This window comes from Anguilla rostrata, chromosome 12 (genome assembly GCF_018555375.3).
Source record: "Anguilla rostrata isolate EN2019 chromosome 12, ASM1855537v3, whole genome shotgun sequence".
Taxonomy (NCBI): domain Eukaryota; kingdom Metazoa; phylum Chordata; class Actinopteri; order Anguilliformes; family Anguillidae; genus Anguilla; species Anguilla rostrata.
The window spans coordinates 36,648,641-36,672,334 of NC_057944.1; the positions used below are offsets into that span (position 1 = coordinate 36,648,641).

Below are 23,694 nucleotides of genomic sequence, written 5' to 3' on the forward strand. Positions count from 1 at the left end.
ACGTGAGCGCGCTCAGTGAGGTGATGCCTAGCGAAAGCCTCCACATCGCTAATGGAGCACAAATTATCCAAATGCACCTTCCTAATCCCCACCCCCACACCACCTCACGCCCCCCCCCCCCCCCCCCACACCACCTCACCTGCCCCCCCCCCCCCTCCACCCAACCTCAGATAACCAACACCATTAGTGCGGGTTTCAACACCAGGGAAACCTAACAAATCCTGACAGTTCTGAAAGCTTAGAGCAGGGCGACACACAAAGCCCCTGCATACCAAGCTGCTCTTGCCCTGCCCTCCCCTCCCCTCCCCTCCCCTCCCCTTCACTCAATTCTGACACTGTAAGATACCCTCTATGCATTTCCACAAGAAAAAAATAAAATAAAAAAATCAAGCTCAATGGAAGTTTTATTACAAGAAGTGCACAATGATGACCGCTCAGTATATTGGTTCTGAGAGAAAAAGGGGCACGAAGTGGACTCCCATTTCCAGATTCTGCCCTTTCAAATCATCGCATCCACAGTTAAACCGGGGCTGGTCTGCTCTGCCGTTCCAAATACAAATTTCCCAGAAGCCCTCTGTAACCTTGAGTTAGCCCCTCAGCCACAGAAAGAAAGAAATGAAAACATTAAGTAGCAATACAGTCTATAAAATGGGAATATATCTGATTTGACAGCAAATATGACTACACTGCACCTTTATCATTGGACAGGAAGCATCGGTACTGGAGCACATACTGCTATTTGTTAGACCAAGTACACGTCTGAAAAAAAGACATTAAAATAAAAGAGTTATTTACAATGCAAAAACTGCACTTTGTAAAAACTCGTGTTTACATAAAAAAAAATTATCTGAATTATCTGAGTCTGAAGTGGCAGGAGCCAAAGCGCGCGCGCGCGTACACGCACGCACACAAGCGCAAGGCAAGCACACACACGCACGCACTAACAGACAGTATGCGGAGAATATGAAAACGTTCCACCGAGCTGAGACAGGAATATTTTACGTATTGTGGGCTCACGGTTCATAAAAATGGAAAAGGTATGAAATCGAGTTATTATTTGCCCTTGCAAATTACTGCGGAAATGAAAGTCAACCGACCGTTGCGGCGGAACAATGAGAACGCATAGTGGAAAAAATCACGGAGCGACAATCCGCAATCACAGTCAACCTTACCCACCCGATAGGCTGACTGAGCCGCTGTTATCGGAAAGACGCACATTAACGTTTCAGCGCACGTACAGCATGTACAGCAGAAAAACAGCGCGTGTACATTCACCCAACTGCCAGTGAATGGGAACCTGTTCTATTCTGCACGTCACAGTAGGTCAAACGGAATAGCGGTTGCACTGCAGATCATGTCTGGCAGAGTGATCAATGAACTGGTCAAAAGGTGTGGTGACTTTTTTTTTTAGCGATTGACAAGGTACTCTTGTCTTATTCTGCTTCAGGATATATCAAGCTAAATGTGTAAAGGGAATCAGAAGAGGTATAACCTCCATGTAAAAAAAAAATGCTGGGGGGTACTTTTCAGTGTAGTTTATGAAATGCATTTAAATCAGCATGGTTCCTAGAGCAGTATGTGGGCTCCTAAGGAAGAAGTGCCACAAGATTGTATCTGCAAGATTAATAAGATGGCTGCTTACTGACAAAATAGGATAAGTGATTATCAGCTTTACATAGCATCCCATTACAGGTTGCAGATAAGGCTGATATGCACCATTCACAAGAGACTAGTTAGCTATTAGCTGACTTGCTTGTTTCCCAGCTACAGTTTGTACGCTTGCAATGTGCGCTGGATCTTCAGTCGATTGGCTTTTCATGAACAGACTTTAGTATATATAAAAAAGTTTTCAGAAATGTAAAAATGTACAAGCCTTTCCACAGTACTCATACTCATAGTGAAACTTGCCCACATATCACTCCATCAAATAAACACCTCTCTTGTGGTATTTCCTTGAGTTCATAAAGCTCTCTCAAAGGACAGAAAATATTGTATAGCTACATCCTACAAAACTGGCAAATGCAGTACCTTTTCGTGTGAAAAATAAAAAGCACACAATGAAATTATGTTTCTGTGAATTATTATAAATATTTTTTTATTTAGCAAAAAAGTTTCAAGTATCTAATTGAAATCCCAACCTAACTGCTGGATGAGAAAATAAATCAGGCACACTAAATACATCTGCAACACCTTGAAAAGAAAAGTATTTTGCATTTGCAGGCTTTAGACCTTGGTATATCACAATAGCACAGTAAGGCAAGAATATATAATATTCATATAAAAAGGCATTCATAAGAAAATTGTATTTTATTATTATTATTATTATTATTATTATTATTATTATTTTTACAATCGCAAATTTTTCAGGTTGGCATGTGTAAAGGTTTCTGTCCATCTATGCTGATCGAAAAATGTGATAATAAGCTATGCTAAATATTTATATACACATTTTACTTTATTTATTCTCACAATTAATAAAATAATAATGTTATAGATTTAGCAGACTTACCCCACACATTTATGGCAAATCCCAAAAGCTGCAGAGCCAACACAATCATGTTTGAAGCATTGAGTGAAATGTGTGACATGAGCATTGCAATTATGTATTGCATATGTGTGTGTGTTAATGTGTGAGTGTGTGTGACCGTGTGTGTGTGTGTGTGTGTGTGTGTGTGTGTTAATGTGTGAGCGTGTGTGAGTGTGTGTGTGTGTGTGTGTGTGCGCGCGCATGCGCGTGGGTGTGTCGGGAACCAAGAAGTGGTCACAGTTAGCTTGTTCTAGGCGTCTGCTTCCAGCCCCAAACCTCAGAAAAGGGGCTGTCTTTCACACCCACAGGTGTCCTGATTAGCGCTATGCTAATCTAACTGGGGAAAGGGGACAACTGTGCGAGAAGGTTTCTGTCCACCACCTTTCTTCCTGTCGGTTTATAAAAATAAAATGTCAGTTTTCGGTTTCATTAATTTAACTGAAGCCCGAGGAGTTCCTCTAGCCTCCATTGCGTCTCGTCGTGCTGAACTACACTACCTGTGCACCTCTCTACCTGTACACCGTGCTACCTGTGCACTGAGCTACCTGCACACCATGCTACCTCCAGTGCGCTCTCTAATCACTCCCTAATGAACTCGACTTTTTCCATCACTGCCTGAATCTCCCACAACTTTTTGTCTGCATGTACATCAGCTCTCTCTCTCTCTCTCTCTCTCTCTCTCTCCCCTTTATTCCAGTTTTCATACTATTCAGTGGTTGAGTTTAAGTCCACATTCATGGCTATTCATGTCACCCATTTGTTTTTCTTGATCTTTCCACAGAGAGCGGTAAGCTGTGCGTTTCTTTTTGTCTCCAATTAGAGATGAAAAAAAAAGACTGTCAGGATGAAATGTACGCACCATAAGACCATTAGGATGCGTGATGACAAGAAGAGAGCATTGAGTTCATCAGTTTTGCCTGCAGTCAAAAGTGCCCCAAAGACAGGATGTACCCCTCTTACTGAAACCGCTTCCGCATAGGACCGCATATCTGCTCATCTACAAACACTGAAAACCTGTTATCCTAAGTTCCCTTTTTTATTTATTCACAGTCACTCGTAATGCTGTATCATGGAGTATGCAATATCTCCTGCTTTATTACATTTTAGAAAATACAAAAATATGATACTTATGTCAAAAATTATGGCTTACTAAGCTTATGTAATAATTATCTAAAACGCACATTTCCTCCAAACATTTCACTGTTTGATACATGCAGCATAACCTAAATGCTAACCAATCCAAAAGTGATGCACCATAGACAAAGCGTCATATTTGAACGTCTGCGTGCAAATCCAGCTTTTCTTGTCCTGGTCAACTGCTGGTTCATTGCCACACGAGTCCTCTTTTAACAGTCCGTAAGAAATAAGCTGGCGTGGGACCAGAGGGTCACGTTCCCAAGAACCTTCCGGAGAACCTACATCATCTCACGTACCGTAAGACGGGTAACTATGAGGGCTAGACGCTAAGCTGCTTTTTTTTACTGGATGGGAATGGCAGTGACAGCATTTTCAATTCAAATATTATGCCAGTTATCTCTCTCTCTCTCTCTCTCTCTCTCTGTCTGAGTCATCCTGCCGTTCTCAGCCCTCGTCCTACGGAGGGGCAAACCCGCAGGGGTGCGGAGAGCGAGTCGAGAGACTGCCGAGTCATGGTACTGGTCTGAAAGGGGGGGGGAGGCCGGTGGGGGCAGAGGCCGCTGCGGTTTGCGTCGACTCCACCTGACTCATTCGGAGAGGCGTGAGACGGCAGTTCTGTCGCGCCGCGGGAGAGCAGTTTGAGATTTCTCTCAAACCGGTGCCCGGCTCTGAAAGGTGTCGGGTGGCACTTAATTCGCACAAACAATGTCTGCCAGCCAAAAAAAAAAAAAAAAAAAAAAGCTGTGTCTGTAATTAGCCAAATATGGCCACTAGGTCCCTGTGATGGATCCCGCCTCTCGCCCAGTGCACGCTGGGATAGGAACCGGCGATCCCCCACGACCCTGCCCAGGATAAGTGTGTATAGATAATGGATGGATGGATGGATGGATGGATGGGTGGATGGATGGCCACTAGGCCACTGCAACAGGACACAAGTGCCAACTGGGGCAGGGTGGGCTTATGGGGACCACAGATGCTCAGATTTCCACTGTGTGTCCCTAACCCATGCCAGTGCCTGCTTAGTGACGATTCCAGTCTGAATTTAAGCGGTGGATTTCCCTGTGTGGGTACAGCCAGTGGCTCATGGGAGTGTATTATAGGTGCCGCACACTCAGTGCTCCCTGTGTGGGGTACAGCCAGTGGCTCACGGGAGTGTATTATAGGTGCCACACACTCAGTGCTGGGGCTCCCGGTGTGGGGTACAGCCAGTGGCTCACGGGAGTGTATTATAGGTGCCACACACTCAGTGCTGGGGCTCCCTGTGTGGGTACAGCAGTGGCTCATGGGAGTGTATTAGAGGTGCCGCACACTCAGTGCTGGGGCTCCCGGTGTGGGGTACAGCCAGTGGCTCATGGGAGTGTATTAGAGGTGCCGCACACTCAGTGCTGGGGCTCCCGGTGTGGGGTACAGCCAGTGGCTCATGGGAGTGTATTAGAGGTGCCGCACACTCAGTGCTGGGGCTCCCGGTGTGGGGTACAGGTGCTGACCGGTGGCTCTAGATCACTGTGCAGTGGCCTGTTAGGCACATTGATTATGTGATTTGCGTGAGCCTCCTTCAAGTGTTTGTACAAGTTGTTTTTGTCTCACGGTCAATGAAACCCTGGTACCTCAGGAGGCCTCCCTCTCACCTCTGGGAGATGATCTGCAGCACAAGAAAGTCGCAGTGCTCCTGTGGTAGAGCAGTGAAGAGAGCACTCTCTCCTTACCCTTCACCAAGGAGGGACCACAAAGACTAGGAAACAAAATTGTGCAATTTATGTATATTGTTATAATGTAATTTATTGCTGGCAAGTTGTCATTCTTACCTGTCTGGTGATTCCAGATGTAGTCATGTATCTGGGAAGGGGGGGGGGGGTGGGATTGGGGGGAGGGGGCTACATACACAGGGCTAGTACACAGATGGCTTGAGCACAGAGAAACAGGCCTTATGAACACATAGAGAGCTTCCCCCGGGAGCCAGCAAGATCTTAAACAACTGTGTGGCAAGGGCAGCTTACAATCAACATACGAACCCCCCCCCCCCCCATGCCACAGGGAAGGTGGACCGTCTGCTATCCTTAAAAAAAAAAAAAAGCGTACGGACTGTTTGACTGGAAATGGACAGGAACCATAACCTTAAAGTGACTGTGGAACAGGGAAAAGGCACAAAATCGTATTGAGATGGGCGATTTCTACAGTTGACAGCGAGCTTAGGAGTCGGACGCAGGAGGGCTGTGCGTGCACACAGATACACACGCTCACCGCAGGCAGACAGGTTCGAGAGTAAACAGGAAAACCACAGGCTCAGTACATCGAGTCTTCATTCTTCATCAATGACAACGGTTTCTCGAATGGTTACTGGAGCTTGTGAGAAGGAGGTCGAAATCACAAGCGCAAATCTTGACCTATCTTCTATTCTGTCGTTTATCTTTTGCATGCCTGTTTGCACCTTGAAAGCCGCACGTTCCGTTTTCAGTTAGACTGTGAAAGTCACATCTGACTAATGTTTCTCTGAGAAAATGGCATCAGTGCCAGTTTCGTGAGATCTGCTCATCGAATATCTACTGATGAATCAGCACCTCATCAATGGAGGAAAAAATTATGCAACAGCAGCATTTTTCTTCACTTCAAAAAATTAAGAACAGTTAGACAGTTCAGACACTCAGCCAACTACATCTAAACAATAAATTCTGAAAAGTATATTTGGTTTCCAAGGGAACGGAGGGGGAAACCGAGCCTTTTATATGACCAGACTTACCTCATCAACACATTTTGGCACAGGCTCCCACAGTGTGGGCCTGTCTTTGAACAACAGGACACCTGAAAGTCAAACAGTGAAATCTAAACACTTGGATATTCGCCGCACTCCACGTGAATCGTTATGTCAGAATCTCGTGGGCTTCCACACGGCGTCCTCTCCACATTCAGAGTCATTACCCGCTGTCGTTTTGGCAATCCTTCAAGTCAGAGAGCGTTAAAGGAAAGCTATGAGAATCACTGCCTAAACTCACCAAGAAATAAAGAAAAACTTAAGCACAGTATCCTCCACTTCACTCTTAAATAGGTAATTTAGCATATACACAAAATGGTGCTGTGTGTGAGCCCGTTGCCGGTTGTAATGAGAATAAGCAGTGCCCTTTAATTAGCCCTTTTTGTGGAATGATTTAAATACTCAATAAACAGACTGCGTAATTGGCTTTTTCTTCTGTGCAAACACTAGTACAAAGCCAGTACAGGCACACACACAGACACAAATGCACACACACATGCACAAACACACGCACAAACACACACACTTATTCATTGTTCAGATGAAAGGAGAGGTTTCTCACTCACATGCTGACAAATTATAATTCATTTTGACTTCACTGTTGTGATGAACAGACCCATGTTTCATTCCTGCACAGCGGAAAGAGGCTTTGCAGTGAGATTTTATAAGATAGCCACAAGGAATAGGTTGGCTGCAGTAGCTAACTAAATGGAATCACTGGATAGAAAATATAACTCATGGGAAGGTACACACCATCTCCGGTGTCTCACTCTACAAAAATGGCTCTGGGTACTAAAGGGGAATCATGACAGTAAATTTTACCTTTTTTATCTGCCCACCTCTCTGTGCCTGAGCCTGAGCCTGAGCCTGTGTCTCTGTCTCTGTGTCTGTGTCTCGGTCTGTGTCTCTCTCTCTCTCTCTCTCTCTCTCTCTCTCACACACACACGCACACACACACACTTGCATAAATACATACAAACACGCACATACACACACAAACACCGTTCGCAAAACCTCCAGTCTCAAAACCATCAAGTTCATGTTAATCTTAATTCAAATTTTTAGATCAAATCTTTAGAAACTTTCTTCTTTTTTTTTTTTTTTTTAAATAAACATTTCATTTCACGTTGTAACCTAATAGGACCTCTCAGTGGCCAGTGAGCCTCCACAGCAGGAGCGGGGCGTCCCTCACCCCAACCCTCAGCCCGCCTGCTACGAACGGCCGCACACAGACTTATTAAGAGCTCCACATTTCCCCATGATTAACGGTTTGGCTGGAGGATGTGGCAGCGGGCCACAGGGCCCCAAGGTTACCTGCTCGTACTGTACGCAGCGGCCCCAGCGACGGCAAACCCCCTGCCCCCCCCCACGCCCCCCCCAGGGGGTTCATCCTTCTCTTCTTGTGACAGCATTCATTTAGAACTGAATATTGGCCTGGAGAGAAAAAAAAACTAAATGGCGCACAGAGTTTAGCAGTTTAATCTGCCACATTACATCAAAGACCGTGAAATGCTCAATGTGTAAATGTATAAAATGCGTTCCAGTAGTCATAAGATTCAAGATTCGTTCACACCTCAGACTAAAAAAATCCCCCCCCCTTAACTGTGTCTACCTTCAGTTCTTCCTCCACACGTGGCTCGCTGTGTTTAAACTGAGATAACAAATGAACCAGGCGCGTGAGCCCATCCATAAAGTCAATGTCCTTGTATGAGGCCAGTTCTGGTCAGCACAATATCTGTGCGCATCAGCTAAATATGCACACTGGCGTGAGAGAGCTTTAAGGCATTAAGGCTTCCACCGCTGCTCCATCGCATGATTTATTGATGTGGAGCCAGGGCACCGTCGAAAAAGCGCTGCCACTTTTAGCGTGACCTCAGTCCTGCTGAAGCGTATATACCAGGGATCGTCAACTCCGGCCCTCGAATCCAAATCCAGCCCTGGTTTTCTTTTCTCCCGGGTAATTAGTGCTACAGATTGGCCAGGCTGTCTTCACACCTGACTCCCAGGCAAAGGGAGGGTGGAAAACCAGCAGGTCTCGGCCCTCGAGGACCGTGAGTTGCTGATCCCTGGTATACACGGTGAGTAGACACACTCGTATGTTGTATTAAGTTTGGTTCCTCTTCAGCTCTCATTTGATCACTTTACTGGCCCCTGGAATTAAAAGTGAAGGACCTACTTCCCAGACAGCACTTATACTGAACTGAATATATATTATAGTTATTAATGCTTATACTGATATAAAATACTGTATTGTAGTTGAGCTCAACTGTAAAGAAACAAAGCTTCCCTGGTAGGGTCGCAGCGGTGATCGGTAGGGCGATGCACGATTGGCTGCCGGGTCACCCACGGGGGGAGGGTTTCGATCGGCAGGGTCGCCCCCAGGCTCACTGCGCAAGAGTGCCCCCTCTGGTCAACTGGGGCGCCTGCACGCGGCATCTGCCTGCTACAAGAGCAGAGCGGACCCACCAATGCAGTGACTGCGCAGCCGGCCTGCAGAACGCACCGCAGAGGACAGGTCTGCGCTCACCCTAAACCGACTGCGCGCGCTGCAGCGTCGGGACGGCCCCTTCTGTCGTCATTGCCTCCACCCCGCCCACATCCGTCGCCACCTGCCGACCGGAGGAGGACGGGTTTCCCCCTTGAGCCTGGTTCCTTCCGAGGTTTCTCCCCATCTGCCACAGGGAGTTTTCGCCTTGCCACTGTTGCCTTAGGCTTGCTCCTGCGGGGGGTTTAGGCCAGGGTTGTCTGTAAAGCGTATTGTGACAGCGGCTGTAAAATACGCTATACAAATTAAATTTGACTGATTGATTTGATTGATATAAACAAATATGGCTGTGCTTTCCCAACCGGAGAAAGCCATAGAGAAAGAGAAGAGAAAGTAATAAATAAATAAATAAGTGACAGGGGGGGAAAGACCGGTTTTTAAAAAGTTTTTTTTGTTAAAATGGAAGGATCCATGGCACAAGCGAAGAGAAAAGAAAAACCACCCATTAGTTGCATAAATATATGCCTGTCGTCAAGGAAGCAAAAGAGTGCAGTAAAAGCGAAATGGCCGATGTCCAAAATGGCTGTTGAAGGGCGGTCCGTCCGCCAAAAGAAAAATACCAACCCGCTGTGAATAAACTTTATTAGTCCCTAAAGGTTCGCTGGATGTGGACGTTTGGTATCCTTTGAATTTATTTCTTCGGTTTACAACATTACACCACTGAGAAATCAAGTTGTATTGACAGAAAATAAAAATAAAAAATGTCGACAACACGGCACCTAAAAACAATTCAAAGTTTTATGTAGCACTGGTTCAGATGATCAATATTCATCGTCATCTTTCATTGTATGGAAACAATTCCCTCAGTGGTCTAAAAGCTGGCCTGAATTTGCAATTGATGTCTAAACGAGCCAGACTTTATGACATTCTATGGTCATTCAGACAAGGCAGCGAACGCGACCGGGTTTGTTTTGGAAGCTGGACGGTCTCTTGTGTACTCCCAGAGGCTTTGATGAAGACGTTATTAGGGAAATATTTGTGTATTATCAGCGTATTATATTTTCGTTGTTTTGGAAAGAGTCCCACAGTGCTGTGAGTCATCCAGAGGGGGGGCGCGGGGGCGCATGCACTAAAATGAACGCCTCACTCAGGCATAAAAAATCGATAATGAAATCAACACTTCACCGCCCGCGGAACAGGTTCCCCTCGAGCGTCGCATTTCATCTCATTACCCCCAAATTAGAGTCACGTTTTAGGCCTTCGCACACGCAGCGCTGAGCGCCAGGGCCGGTGAGAGAGAGAGAGAGGGAGAGAGAGAGAGAGAGAGAGAGAGAGAGAGAGAGAGAGAGAGCGAGGGAGAGAGAGAGAGAGAGAGAGAGGCGAGAGGGGGAGAACAGACCGCATGCCACACCGACGCCGTATAAAGTCCCGGCACCTCGTAAAAAAAAAGCCTTACGGCAGTCGTGCCCGGTGCCGGCCCGGCACGGCAGGGAGGCGGGCTAGCGGTGAGCTGATAAACTAGCCGAGCCAAACTCAGTCTTTCTCTGTCTCTCTCTCTCTCTCTCAGTGTCTCGCACTCCCCCTCGCTGTCTCTCGCTCAGTCTCTCCCTACCTCTCTCTTTCTGTTTCAGTATTTCTCTGTCTCAATCCATCTCTCGCAGTGTCTCTCACTCTCTCTCTCTCTTTCTCTCAGTCTCTCCCCACCTCTCTCTCTCTCCCTCTCTCTCTCTCTCTCTCTCTCCGAGGCCCGCAGCGGGGTGATTGCAGACGCACCTCATTCCTCTGTTTCTGGCGTCTGCGGCCTGCGCCAGTTCGTGGTGCGTTTACTGGGCCGCGGTCGACGAAGCGTCGGAGTCCGTCCGGCCCCCACGGCTGCACAGCGGTCTCAGGGGGCTGACGATGACATCACAGAGAAATCATCCCCCCTGGACTTCACTTCAAAGTCAGGCGACGAACGCGGGAGCGAGACGTGCGCTCTTTGCTATTTAGTGCAGGGAGGGAACGCGGTGTTTGATGCACGCGAGCCTTCCAAGCCGGTGGCCAAGCTTCGCGGGGTTAACAGGAGATGAGTCATTGATCCCCATGTGACGTGCAGTTCACCTTGATCAAAGACACCCTCCTGCGTGGCTCGGAACGACTGAAGGCAGAGTGACATCACAATTGCTAGCCCAGTGCTCTCATTGGCTGAGCCGTGGATGAGCACGGTGGGGGGTTATGACACGTCTTACCAATAAGCATCACCTTCACCCTGCTCTGGATGTCCCAGGCTGGTGCAGGGGCCAGGAAGAGGGAGCAGACTCCCTCCTGACTCCCCTACCTCCTCGACAAGAGAAGTTTTTATAATTTTTTTTATAGAAACTGCTTTGCTCGTAAAATTTTTTTTTTTTTTTTTTTTTTTTTTACAGTGAATGCATTCTTGGGCTCTCACTCGTAAGTGACAAAGGAAAAGCTAACAGACAATAGCCTCTCTGAATTTCAGCACGGGCCTCCGCAGAGCTTTCCCAAGCGGGGACGCAGAGCCGGACTCCATTTTGGCGTTCCCTCGAGCCGCTCTGACGTTGAACAGCGTCAGTCGCCACTCCGCTCTCCGACCCGTGCCCTGAGCTTGTTCCAACCGACAAAAAAAACTAAAAAATACAGGCTCACTGTACGCGCGTACTAGGAAAGCTGGCGTCGGCTGTCCTCAAGGAATACCTCTTCTCCTCAGTAATGTGCATTACTAGCGGTTTCGAGCTCCTCTCAGCTAACGTGCAATGTTTAAAAAGCATTGAGAAACAGTTATTTAAATGCTAGGCTCCCATTTGGTTGCTAGATAACACAATGATGGACATATATTCCTCAAACAGTTTTACAAAGTCTTTATTGCTCCCAATAATTTCTGTCTGTCACAGAAAAACATTCCAGACACACACACTGGCATCACACCCTGATGGTTATCGCAGTTATCAAAATGGAGGATACCAGTCCTACACGTCAGTAAGAATGTTATAAAAATTCCAGCTTCATAGTGAAGGTCACTGTCTTTCAAGACAAAATGAAAATGCTGACCAGCAAGGAATCATTCCCGTAAGGTTCCACGTGACTTAAAAAAATACTATTCGTGGGTCACTCAAGAGACTAATTTATGTGTATGAATGTTTACCCAAACTTTCCAGGAATGTTCTGGAAATCATACATTTTTACTGGCTTTGTATCCTGGGCTTTGTGCAAATGTTGGTATATATGTCGGTATATACTGTATGCTGGTATATACTGTATGTCGGTATATACTGTATGTTGGTATATACTGTATGCTGGTATATACTGTATGTTGGTATATACTGTATGCTGGTATATACTGTATGTTGGTATATACTGTATGTTGGTATATACTGTATGTTGGTATATTCCAAATTCACACCAAATTCCCCATTGTTCATAAATCATATGGAATGAAAGCCTTGCTTTGGTTCTGGGTTTTGTCCTTCCAAAACTTTGCTCAAACCTATTGTATATAAAATCGCGTCACAAAAAATACTGTGTACCAAAAAAAAGCTACACATACAAATAATTAAATTATTTGCATAAAAATATAAAAACTTCAACTTCATAAAAGATCTACAATGTAAAAACATTAAAAACAACAAAGTTGTATAAAATACTGTATGTACATTTCAGCAACAAGTTTGCTTCATCAAATAAACTATTTCCCTTGAATAACAAAATTACAGCATAACTAACAATGAAACTCATTCCACTAATAAGCTCCCCACACCCTCAATTGTCAAAGCAGGAAGTGATACCACACACAGGTGACCTGTTATATTGGACAGTGAACATGAGGCAATGAACTAATGTTTGTCCTGACAATAACCCACAAAACAGTTCTTCTATGTATGACACAGGAGTCGTGTCTGGATACAGAATCTCATACTGTAGTTATTACATCGCATCACAGGCATTTAGCAGACGCTCTTATCCAGAGCGACTTACACAACTTTTACATAGCATCCACTTATACAGCTGGATATATACTGAAGCAATGCAGATGAAGTACCTTGTTCAAGGGTACACCAGAAGTGTTCTACCCAGGAATCGAACCTGGGATTTAACTCCTTACCGATTATACTACACTGCCGCCCATTTTACACAGTTTTGGTTATTTTTGTCAGATCTGGTCTGGTTTATGAAGACCTTGTCTGATCGAATCCAGAAAGTATAATGAAGAGAAACTTAAAACTGCAGGCAATTTAACGGGGTTGTGGATGGGGGCGGGGGGTATAGATTTCAAAATAAATTATTTTTTCAATCAACATACATAAAACTGTCTGAAAAAAATAATTAAAAATGCTCAGCGGCACTGGAATTTGATTAGTTCAAAATGAACAGGTGCCAAGCAATAGTAATATGGTAAACAAATGTAACAGGATGTCGACTGACTCATAGTGCTCCTAAACGTATGAGCTTGAGACAACTTATTGCATAAATAAGCACATTGCTGGCACTGCCTTCTGTGTCGACCCAATCAGACCAGCTAAGCAGACTGTCTCACCAGGCCCGGCGTTAGCATAGCCAGCAGACCTGGGTCAAATAACGTATTTGTTTTGGATTCAAATGCTTTTCTGTGCTCTGTTGATCTTGCCTGGCGAAACTGAGCCTGCCAATATGACCAGAAGGCGGGGTTTGCACTTTTTGAGAGTAATTTCACTGGTTCCAATGCACCAGACAAGATCAGTAAAGAGTAGAAAAGTATTCGAATCCAAAACAAACGCGTATTTGACCCAGGCCTAGTGGCCTGATTTCGGTTCAGAGGACGCGTATTTTTCACACGTAGTGCTCGCGGTGGTGGACGTGGACGCGGTCGGCCCCGTTGAGGTGACAGATCCACTCCTGATAGGACAGAAGCTCGTGGGTGCGGCCGCTCGTCATCTCTCTGCCGCGCTCCGGGCCGGGGTACGCGTCCGCCAAAATATGGTGCGGCCTGCCCTCTCTCCGCACCTGCAACAGGAAGCCGTGAGGGCAAAATGGAAGTAAAGTGAGGGCAAAGTGAAGGCAAAGTGAGGGCAAAGTGAGGGCAAAGTGAGGGCAAAGTAAGAGCAAAGTGAGGGCAAAGTGAGGGCAAAATGGAAGCAAAGTGAGGGCAAAGTGAGGGCAAAATGGAAGCAAAGTGAGGGCAAAGTGAGCTCACCGAGGAACAGAGGACGTGCACACTCACACACACACACACACACTCACACACACACACACACACACACACGCACACGCACACGCACACGCACACGCACACACACACACACACGCAGGAGCCGCAGGAAACCGCACAACCCGCTTACCGTAAAAGTCCACTTCGAGGGAGCGTTTCTCGATCATTGCGAATCGACGATTATCAGTGTCATTCGCTGTCATTGGCAGGGATGCGTTTGCTTCTTGGCCATTCCCCATTAGGTGCAGCTCTTAATATAGGGCACACTCTGCTGCTGCCTCTTCCTGAATAATGCAGTGCCATGGGCCTCTCAGTGTCTCCACGCAAGCTTTTTATCCCTCTCTAACGGGAAAGCCATTCTTCTAGCTCGGGCCTTACCTATCGGACAGCCTGACTGTAGTTCCTTAGAGGGATGTAGTCCGTAACAGACGTCATCGGGATGATCTTCCATTTCAAAAACTGGTGAACGGCTTTTCTCAGGGCTGAGATTCTGCGGTAAACGCATCCCCACCGGCTGGTCACGTCTGTCCCATACAAAACGGCCCCCGCGCACACCTCTCTGACTACAGCCAGACCCATGGGCTCACCTGAGCGACGGTACTCACCTGCGACGGGTAGTACACCTGCGCGGGGTAGTACACCTGCGGCGTGCTCACAGCCAATGGAATGGCCCCTGGCCTCTCCGTGTAGGCTGGGGGGGGCTTGTGGGTGGGAGGGAGATCGATCCTGCAGCGGTAAGAAGAAAATGAAAAAAAAGGGAAAAGCCGTCATCTCTCTCACGCTGCGAGGAAAGACTGCAAATACTCGCAATGCAGGCTGGGATACACGGCTCTGGCGCGGAGGACTGGCCCGGCCTGCGTCCAAGATTTAGGCCCGAAATCCCTGGCACGCCTGCTCGTCCGTAGCCATAGGGGAGCCTGCCAGAGCAGCCTGTCCCCCCCCCCACCCCCCCTCCCTCACAATGCCAAACACGAACCCGCCCCAAACACTGAGGACGCAACTCGCTGCACTCGATCCAGGAGGTGATGTCATCCTCCTGCTCTCTCTCTCTCTCGGGCTCCCCAGGAAGTGCCAGGGAGGTCTGCAGTAAGCGCACTGACAGACGCCAGAGAGAGACAGAGCAACGCCTCTCGAACAGAACCTGCCCCTTAACAAGTCCACAGAACCACAGCGCTGTACTGCTTTACTGCCACATGAGCACTCAGGGACGTCCTTTCGTAGAATTGTTTCACATGGATGGTATGAATGCCCACTCTCGTCTTAAATCAATCAATCAAATTTTATTTGCGTAGCGTATTTTACAGCAGTTGTCACAATACGCTTTACAGACAACCCTGGCCTAAACCCCCCACAGGAGCAAGCCTAAGGCAACAGTGGCAAGGAAAAACTCTCTGTGGCAGATGGGAAGGAACCTTGGAAGGAAGAAATCCATCCTCCTCTGGTCTCCTCAGGGTCTGCAGAATGACACGCAATTCCATAAGCAGAGTTCCAGCATCGGCCTGGAATCTGAATTCCCTTTCTGGTGCATCTACGAACTCGATCCAATAATAAAAATAATTCACTTTTTTCCAACAATAAAAAGGCCATTTCTACAGGTCGAGCGTATGACGTGAGTATGCTGATGTGTACAGAACGTTTGCTCGATCTACTGTATGTAAACGTGTGTTTATGTATAGGAAGAGAAATCTAAACTGTACGTGTGTCTGAAAATGAACTTGTGAACTGATGAAACGCCCTAACAAGAATCTGGTACAGATGCGCCCTTGTTGACATTCTGAAGCGCAAGACTGGAGGGTTTTTTCTCTGTTTGTTTGTGGTCATACAGTTATGATGCTGCAGGGAGTGACGAGACCAGAACCGAGAAACTGTGTTTTCGGCTTCAAAAAGCCGCGCGCACCGCAAGAAACACACCCAGCAAGGGCAGTCCCAACACGCAGAAGGTCAAGAGGGGGTCAGCCTGGGCAGGATTACAGATGCATGAACAACTCTGCGGTCTCATATTCTCCCACTTCTGCACTGCGGAGCGGGGCAAATCTGAACCAGGCGAATTAATTAAAAGTCGAAAGGGAGGCCGTGTATTCAAATAAATAACCCAAAGGAAAGGTCTGACTGCGTGACCTTTTTAAAAAAAAAAAAATCTGCGTCCTTCTATCCCAATCTGGCTTAGACCTGAGACTCATATGGTGCCAAAGCTGCTATATACAGGATCTCTACGCCTACCCGACCGAGACAAAGCAAATCGGATGTCGTCTGTGAAGAATGGTCCTGTATCTGATGGCAGTACAGTAGGTCTTGCAGCATGCTCTGTGGCTGGGGTGTGGGGGGGGGGGGGGCGTACTGGCTCCAGTCCCACGTGTGAGAGAACTGGAGTGCACACACACTCAGCTATAAGCACCAAATCTGCCCAGTGAATTCGGCACCAGTTCACCAACACAGATTCAGCATTTGCCTTATGGTCCCAAGTCGTCACGGTTACCCTTGCATTCATTGCGATAGAGATGTTGCGTGTACGCTCGCTGATCTGGGATGGCTCCCCCTGGTGGTAGATGTACTTTCTTGCATCTCCGCATAACAGCATGTGTGTGCGTAACGTCATTGTACAATTTCTTTGAGGAATGCCGGACACGAAAGTCTCCATAAATATTATTGCAATTTGAACTAATTCCAAATAATAAGAGAAAAATTGAAATGTGTGTGTATTCACAGACATCAGCAGTAGATGATAGATTTTTGTATGATTTATTTTTTTGTAGTTCTTATAAATATCAGTCTGCTAATTAAATGTCTGTCTTTTGAAATATAGCTTCCTCTCAAAGGAACTATCTCCCTCTTATGTCTTTGAGCTGACTATACAAAATATGTAAATCTCTCTCTCTCTCTCTTTCTAATAGGTTTCTGCAGATTAAAAGAGTCAATTGTATGGTGTCTGTGTGTGTCTGTGTGTGTGTGTCTGTGTGCGTGCATGAGCGTGTGTCTATGAGTGTATGCGTGTGTGTGTGTGTGTCTGTGTGCGTGCATGAGCGTGTGTCTATGCGTGTATGCATGTGTGTGTGTGTGTGTGTGTGTGTGTGTCTGTGTGTGTGTGTGTGTGTGTGCATGAGCGTGTTATGGTTGAGTGTGGTGTGTGTGATCTGTGTGTGTGTGTGTGTGGCTGTGTGTTGTGTGTCTGTGAATGTGTGACGTGAGTCTGTGTTGTGTGTGGTGTGTGTTGTGTGTGTGGTGGTGTGGTGGAGGTGAAATGGATGGAGAGGTGAAATTTACACATGGTGAATAAAAATGCAATAAAAACATATATACAATATTAAGGACTAAAGAATAGATGGATTCCTCCTTCTCTACTGTAAAATATTCAGTGCACCTCCTCTCTCCTGGACTGGGCCCACATTCAGGGATAACATTTGTCTTGAAAATAACAAAGAGGAACATAAAGTCTGGTCTCTCATCTCAAAAAACAATTTTTACTGTGTGTGTGTGTGCTAGTGTTTGAGCATCAGCTTTTTAAATGTCAAACCTGAGATTCACAACATTCAAGAACACCAGCATAATTTTTGCTTCTGACAAAAAATATATATATGAAAAATGTTTCCCATTTCTGATGATTAATTTCAGCGCGACGTGCTTGTACTTCATAATTCCATCAGCCGGTATCAGCTCACTGCTGCCACCTATAGGCCCATGAAATAATATCTGTCAGAGGGCTTGTGCTTCACTGCGTAAAGGTAGTGACGTGCAGGGAGTGGCAGGTAATGTCCTTTACTTAAGAATCAAGGAAAAGAGGTCCGGAAAAATGTAGGCGGGCATAGAAATGTGTAGCAGCACAAGTACGGGTCTTAATGGATTTAAAAAACTTTGGTTCCCAAGTCTGCCCTACAAATATTCCCTTGTCTTAAAAGACATACTTTTTTAAAGAAATAAAATAGCATATTCCTTCAGGACCACCGCTACCCCCCCCCCCACACACACACACCCCACACACACACACACGCACGTGTGCGCACACACACCTATATCTGAGTGTGTTCTTGTTTCAACCTTCTTTGCTGTCACTCACAAAAAAAGGAGAGCAATGCTGTTCTACAAAATGCTGTGTCATTCTCATCGCTGCAATCTCTCTCTCTCTCTCTCTCTCTCCACCTCTCTCTCTCTCTCCCTGCCTCTCTCTCACTCCCTCTCTCTCTCTCACTCCATCTCATTCTCTTGGATAATTTGCATTATTGATCAGACACTGATGAAACTAAAATTGGACAAAAAAGAAAAAAAAAAGAAAGAGAGAGAGAGAGAAAGGGCTGGGGGGGCCCCTTTGTTTAAAGCGGGAATGAATATTTAAAATCCTTGTTCGAGGTAAAGGCATCTGCTCCGGGGGCCTGACTCCTGGGCATAAAAGAGTGCGGGGTCCAGGGGATTCAGCCACGAAGGGTACGGAGCCAAAAACGTACAGATCGCCGGGAACCCCCCGATCGCCCAATGGGCCCGTTCTCTAACTCTTCAGTCACAGCAGGGGGACACACCCCGGGATTTCACCACACTGTTCTCTCAGCAGGTATACGCCGCTTTGAGTACGAAAATGAAAAGTGCCAATGTGCGGCATATGGGTGCAGTCAAAGGCCCTGTCATCCAGTTACGTCACACTTCCCACAATCCCGTGCGGTTTTGGGTGACATCGGTCTCTTTCGCCAGTAACTAAAGCAAAGGTCGTTTCGTACGGTCGTGATGAGAAACAGCACGTACTTCACATCTGATGGCCGAGCGCAAATGCATTACATTACATTACAGGCATTTAGCAGACGCTCTTATCTTATCCAGAGCCACTTACACAACTTTTTACATTTAGCATTTAGATTGCATCCATTTATACAGCTGGATATACACTGAAGCAATGAAAGTTAAGTACCTTGCATCAAGGGTACAACACCAGCGACCTACCCAGGAATAAAACCTGTGACCTTTAGGTTACAAGACCAGCACCACCAGCCATTATACTACACTGTCGCCCATTTGCACATTTAGCCACGGCTGTATCCAACAGCAGTGAGAGCTGATACGACATGGTGGTGTGATTCCAGAGTGATTCAGCAAACAGCCCTGCAGCCTCGCCATCCGAACGCTTTCCTCTCCTGGACAGACTGATGCGCCGTCAGGCCACGTGATCACTGACTCACTGTGGGAGGAGAGTCATTCTGAGGCCTTAGCCAGTAATTAGGCTGTAAATTATACGATTGTATACGACAGACAGAAATCTGTTCAGAAAGTGATAAGGAGACCATTTGCTATGTTTATGTACAACAGAGCAAAAGTACAGAGTCCTAATTTTATTGGGACTCACAGATTTAAAAAAAAATAAAAAATAGCCTGTGCAAAGCAGTAAGTGACAGTCTGCAACTGATAAAGTTTGATATTCGAAACTTCAAATGTAACCGTACAGTTTAAAGCTTTCAGTTGGGTTCAGAGTTAAGTTTTTGCAAGGAAGAGTCACTAAAGTACTGCTATGGTCACCCTCATGGAAACTGAAAACATTCATACAACGTGAAATTCATATTGACACAGTGCTTTACACTCTTCACACTCTTCTGCATTTGTAAGACAATCCCTCCAACAATCTGCAAGCACACCTCTTTCCAAATTCTACTTTCCATCCATTGGTCGCAAACACAAATCATTGCAGATTGCCGTTGATAGTGTCATTGATTTTCCTAATGGCCCTTAGTTAATTACAAGCAATTATTCTTGTCCAGCACATGCAAATAGCATCAGCAAGCCCTCCCTCCCTCTTCCTTTCTCTCTCTCTGTTTTTCTTTTTCACTGCAACCCGTTTTTCCTCAGAGAACATACGTGCACACACACCCACCCAGCAACTTGCACACGTATATTCTTAGAACGTATGCATATGATTCCCCCCCCCCCAGTTTATACGATACGCATGCCTGGAGGTGGTAAATCCAGCCAAGGCGAAGCCAAGGACACGTAACTAGGCTATACGCACGTATCAGATATCGTAGCAACACTGCTTTCGACACAACATAACCTCAGCAATAAAATAACCTGTTAAGCCTTTTTTCTGGAAGCTGATAATGGCAGTGGTTACATTTCTGATATGGAATTTCATTTTCGAGGCGAGGAATATCCGTTGTACTGTATACAGTATGTAACATGGCCATCGGCACGTCAAGTTCAGTCATTTTATCCCCAATATATCTGTCCGAGGGCCCGGTGCGGCCCACGAGGCAGGTTGAGCGCTCCTGACTTTTCGACGTGACTCACGTCAAGCGAGGCCTGGGCGGGGCACGGGCCGGGGTCCTGCCGGCGTGTCCTCGCCTGAGCGTCGGACAAAATGGCGTCGGCTACGCAAAACCTGGCGCCGCATCAAAGCCAGGGGGCGGGGGAACCGCGTCTGTGGCTCGCCCCGTTCTGGAGCGCCGTCACACAGGAGGACAAACGGGCAGGTCCACTCTGGAGAGGGGGGGGGGGACAAACGGGCAGAACCACTCTGGAGAGGGGGGGGGGGGGCAAACGGGCAGGACCACTCTGGAGAGCTTTCAAAGTTCCCCAAAGGCCACAGCTGTTTGGCCCTAAGAGAGACTCTGTAAACAGCCTTAATTAAAGCACCCCCCCCCCCCCCAGACTGGTCCCGGTAGACTGCAGAGGGAGATATAGTCTTTTCACCCGGGGGGGGGGGGGGGGGTAACGGGGAGTTGGGGGTCAATAACTGGGACAGGGGAGTTGCGTAATTCTCCGTTTCTGGAAACGGAAATGCTGATACGGTGTAAATCAGACCGGTAGATTTCGACATACCCTGGATCCAAAAAGCCCCCCCCAGCTCTTAACCCCTCCACCTCCCCCTATTCCCTCCATTTCTTTTTTTTTATTCCCGTTAAACTTTGAAAATGAAACTTTGAGCTCTTCCCACTCCTTAAACGATAGAGAACATTCGCTCTTACAACAAAGAGGATGTTACAATCAACAACAAAAAGAAAAGAAAACAAAATCGCGTCCTTGTCATCTGTTATTGATCGCCATAGTTCTGTACCGATGGATTAGATGAACGGAACGTATTTTGACACCGCTACTTTTCATGTGAAAATCTGATCAAACCTGCTGCTTTCATCTCCGTCCAGCTTTTAAGGAACAAGGATTGCAGTGAAGCTCTGCCCATAATAACATCGGACTCGTTCTCTGATCGCTGCGATTGGGCGAAAGCCATCGCCTTCCAGACATTGGGCTCAGATTCAGTCAGCATTTGTCCTTAATTTTCTATCCACGTTCACGGGAAAGTTCAGCAGCGACTAAAATGAACTCCTCAAACGGAGCAACGGAGGAAAAAAAAGTTACACTTTTAATATAGTAATATTAACATTTCGCTCGTAACAATTCCCTTAACTATTCTGATCTACCGTTTCTCCGTGTTCACAAGGGTGTGCTGCTGACGCTCACAGACATTGTCTAATTTTCTGTAAACACAAACTGGTCCACCTGTCTTGTCCAAATCTCCTGAAAAGGAAACAGATACTCCAAAGAAAATTCCTTAGCGCTTAGATGACTTAATTCCAGCGCGTGACCAAGCGCATTAGTATCTTCCAAAGACCTCAGAGATCTTAAACAGAAGCGAGCTCAGAGGTTCACCCCATCTCGTCTGATACCAGTGGCAGCAGCGGCCATTTTAAGGGCATCAGTTGATATTTGGAGGGAAAGGACATTAACTGACCAATCAGGACAGAGCTCATTAGATCCATAATGGGATCTATACTGAGTGTTCCCCGAAACAGGACCTTTTCTGATCAAGGAGAAGGCGCCTCTAATCTCAGCATCTCAGGACTGCTTGTCCGTTTGTTCCAGAGCCCCTAAAGGCCCATTAACACAACCAACCCCCCCCCCCCCAAAACCACCATCCCCCCCCCCTCGACCGTGAAGGCTTCCCCATCACAATCGGCACTGGCACGGTCACAACTCTGCAGGACTTCAGCTCGATACACGGCCCAGGGGGCCGGTAACATCTGCGCGGTGTGATAAATGCCCTTACCGGGGACCACACCTAACGACCTTCAGCTGTTTAACAAAACAAGGCCGCTGGGCAGCGCGCCCGCATTCTCCTGCGCCGCCGCGAACCTCGGGAGCGCGTACCGTACGAATACCGAGGGAGAGGGAGAGAGAAAACACGTAAAAAGAAACGAAAAGGAATAACTCCTGCTCTTGGGTGAACGACAAGGCCCGAGGCCTGAGGTAACGAAACGTTCGTCGGTCGCCTACCGACGGAATCCGTTGGAAAAAAGGAATAAAAAAATGAAGAATTCCGTGTTTCGACTTGGCGCGCGGAACGCCTCCCACAGCCAAAGTCGCACACGAGGTGTCACCTACGCAGAGAGAGAGAGGTGGATTTATCACAGCCGAAATCCTGACCGGGGGAAAAGCAGCGGTGTGGAGTGCAGTTTTAGGCCAAACCGGGACATTCCACTGTACCCTTGAGCTAGGTGCTTTACCTGTGCTGCCCTAGCACACGAGTCCAGCGTTATAAATGGGCAATTCCTCTGGACTTGACGTAATGCACATCGGAGCACATAAATATTGAAGCGTAATGCACCACCAGGAGCAGCGGACTGAGCTGGGGAAGTTTCAGACAGGGAAAATGATGTAGTGCAGTGTGTGTGTGTGCATGCATGTGTGTGTCTGTATGTGTGTGCGTGCCTGTGTGTGTGTGTGTGTCTGTATGTGTGTGCGTGCGCCCGTGTGTGTATGTGTGTGCACGTGCATTAGTGTGCGTGTGTGTGTGTGTATGAGTGTGCGTGTGTGTGTGTGTGTGTGTGTATGAGTGTATGTGCGCGCGTGTGTGTGTGCGTGTGCGTGTGCGTGTGTGTGCCTGTATGTGTGTGCATGCGTGTGTGTGTGTATGAGTGTATGTGTGTGTGTGTATGTGTGTCTGTATGAGTGTGCGTGTGTGTGTGTGCATCATGTGCTGAGGTCTCTCAGTGTGTGTGGAAGTGATGACTGGATATAGGAAGGAAGCCAGAACCTCCCTCCCGGTCTCCACAGTCACACCTCAACACTACCCAACATTTACCCCCCGTCATGCCAAATCATCATCTCACTGGGGCCACCGAGTTCTGCACAGTCAGCAGCAAAACCCTGAACTCACCAGAGTATATAATTATTAACATAAATAAAACAAGTACGCCTGACTGTAATGACCTCTGCTCCCTGTGTGCGTCATTGCAGTCCTGATTCAGCTGAGATGCAGGTCCCCCCCCCCTTCTTCCAGACACTGCTTCAGTGACATTCAGCATTTCTACAAGAGTGGAAGGGAAACACTTTCATTTTTAAGTTACATTTTCCCCGTAATAATAATAACAATCTCAGGACACAGAAATGTTTATCATCAATAAAAAGGAACAGGCTGGAGCCAGACACGCTTATTACTGCATTCTGAAACCGTGCAAGCGGACACAGAAATGAAAAAGCATCGTCGTGGTTACCGGGGTCCCTACACCACCCCCCCCCGCCCCCCCCTCATCCCGCAGTCCCCCCACGTATAATAAATTCACCAGTCCTCAAGGTCACGGAGCCAGGGGTGAATTTAATAACAGAACCTAAAAAAGAGTCCAGACCCTGTCAACGCTGAGGCAAAT

At 46.9% G+C, this 23,694-nt stretch overlaps 2 protein-coding genes across 3 annotated transcripts in view; both read right to left on the reverse strand.

Annotated features, from left to right (window-relative positions):
* Positions 1-2,675, reverse strand: part of si:ch211-149e23.4 (uncharacterized) — a 24,283-nt gene extending 21,608 nt beyond the window's left edge. For both annotated transcript variants that reach the window (XM_064302746.1, XM_064302745.1), the window contains exon 1: positions 2,510-2,675. In XM_064302746.1, the coding sequence (XP_064158816.1) occupies positions 2,510-2,612 (103 nt within the window). In that variant the 5' untranslated portion in view covers positions 2,613-2,675. The remainder of the gene's footprint in view (positions 1-2,509) is intronic.
* Positions 2,676-11,741: 9,066 nt separating this feature from the next.
* Positions 11,742-23,694, reverse strand: part of nectin3a (nectin cell adhesion molecule 3a) — a 91,017-nt gene continuing 79,064 nt past the window's right edge. Inside the window, exons 7-8 of the mRNA XM_064302828.1 lie at positions 14,686-14,806; positions 11,742-13,875 (exon numbers count right to left, since the gene is read on the reverse strand). Coding sequence (XP_064158898.1) covers positions 13,702-13,875; positions 14,686-14,806 — 295 coding nt within the window. The 3' untranslated portion in view covers positions 11,742-13,701. The remainder of the gene's footprint in view (positions 13,876-14,685; positions 14,807-23,694) is intronic.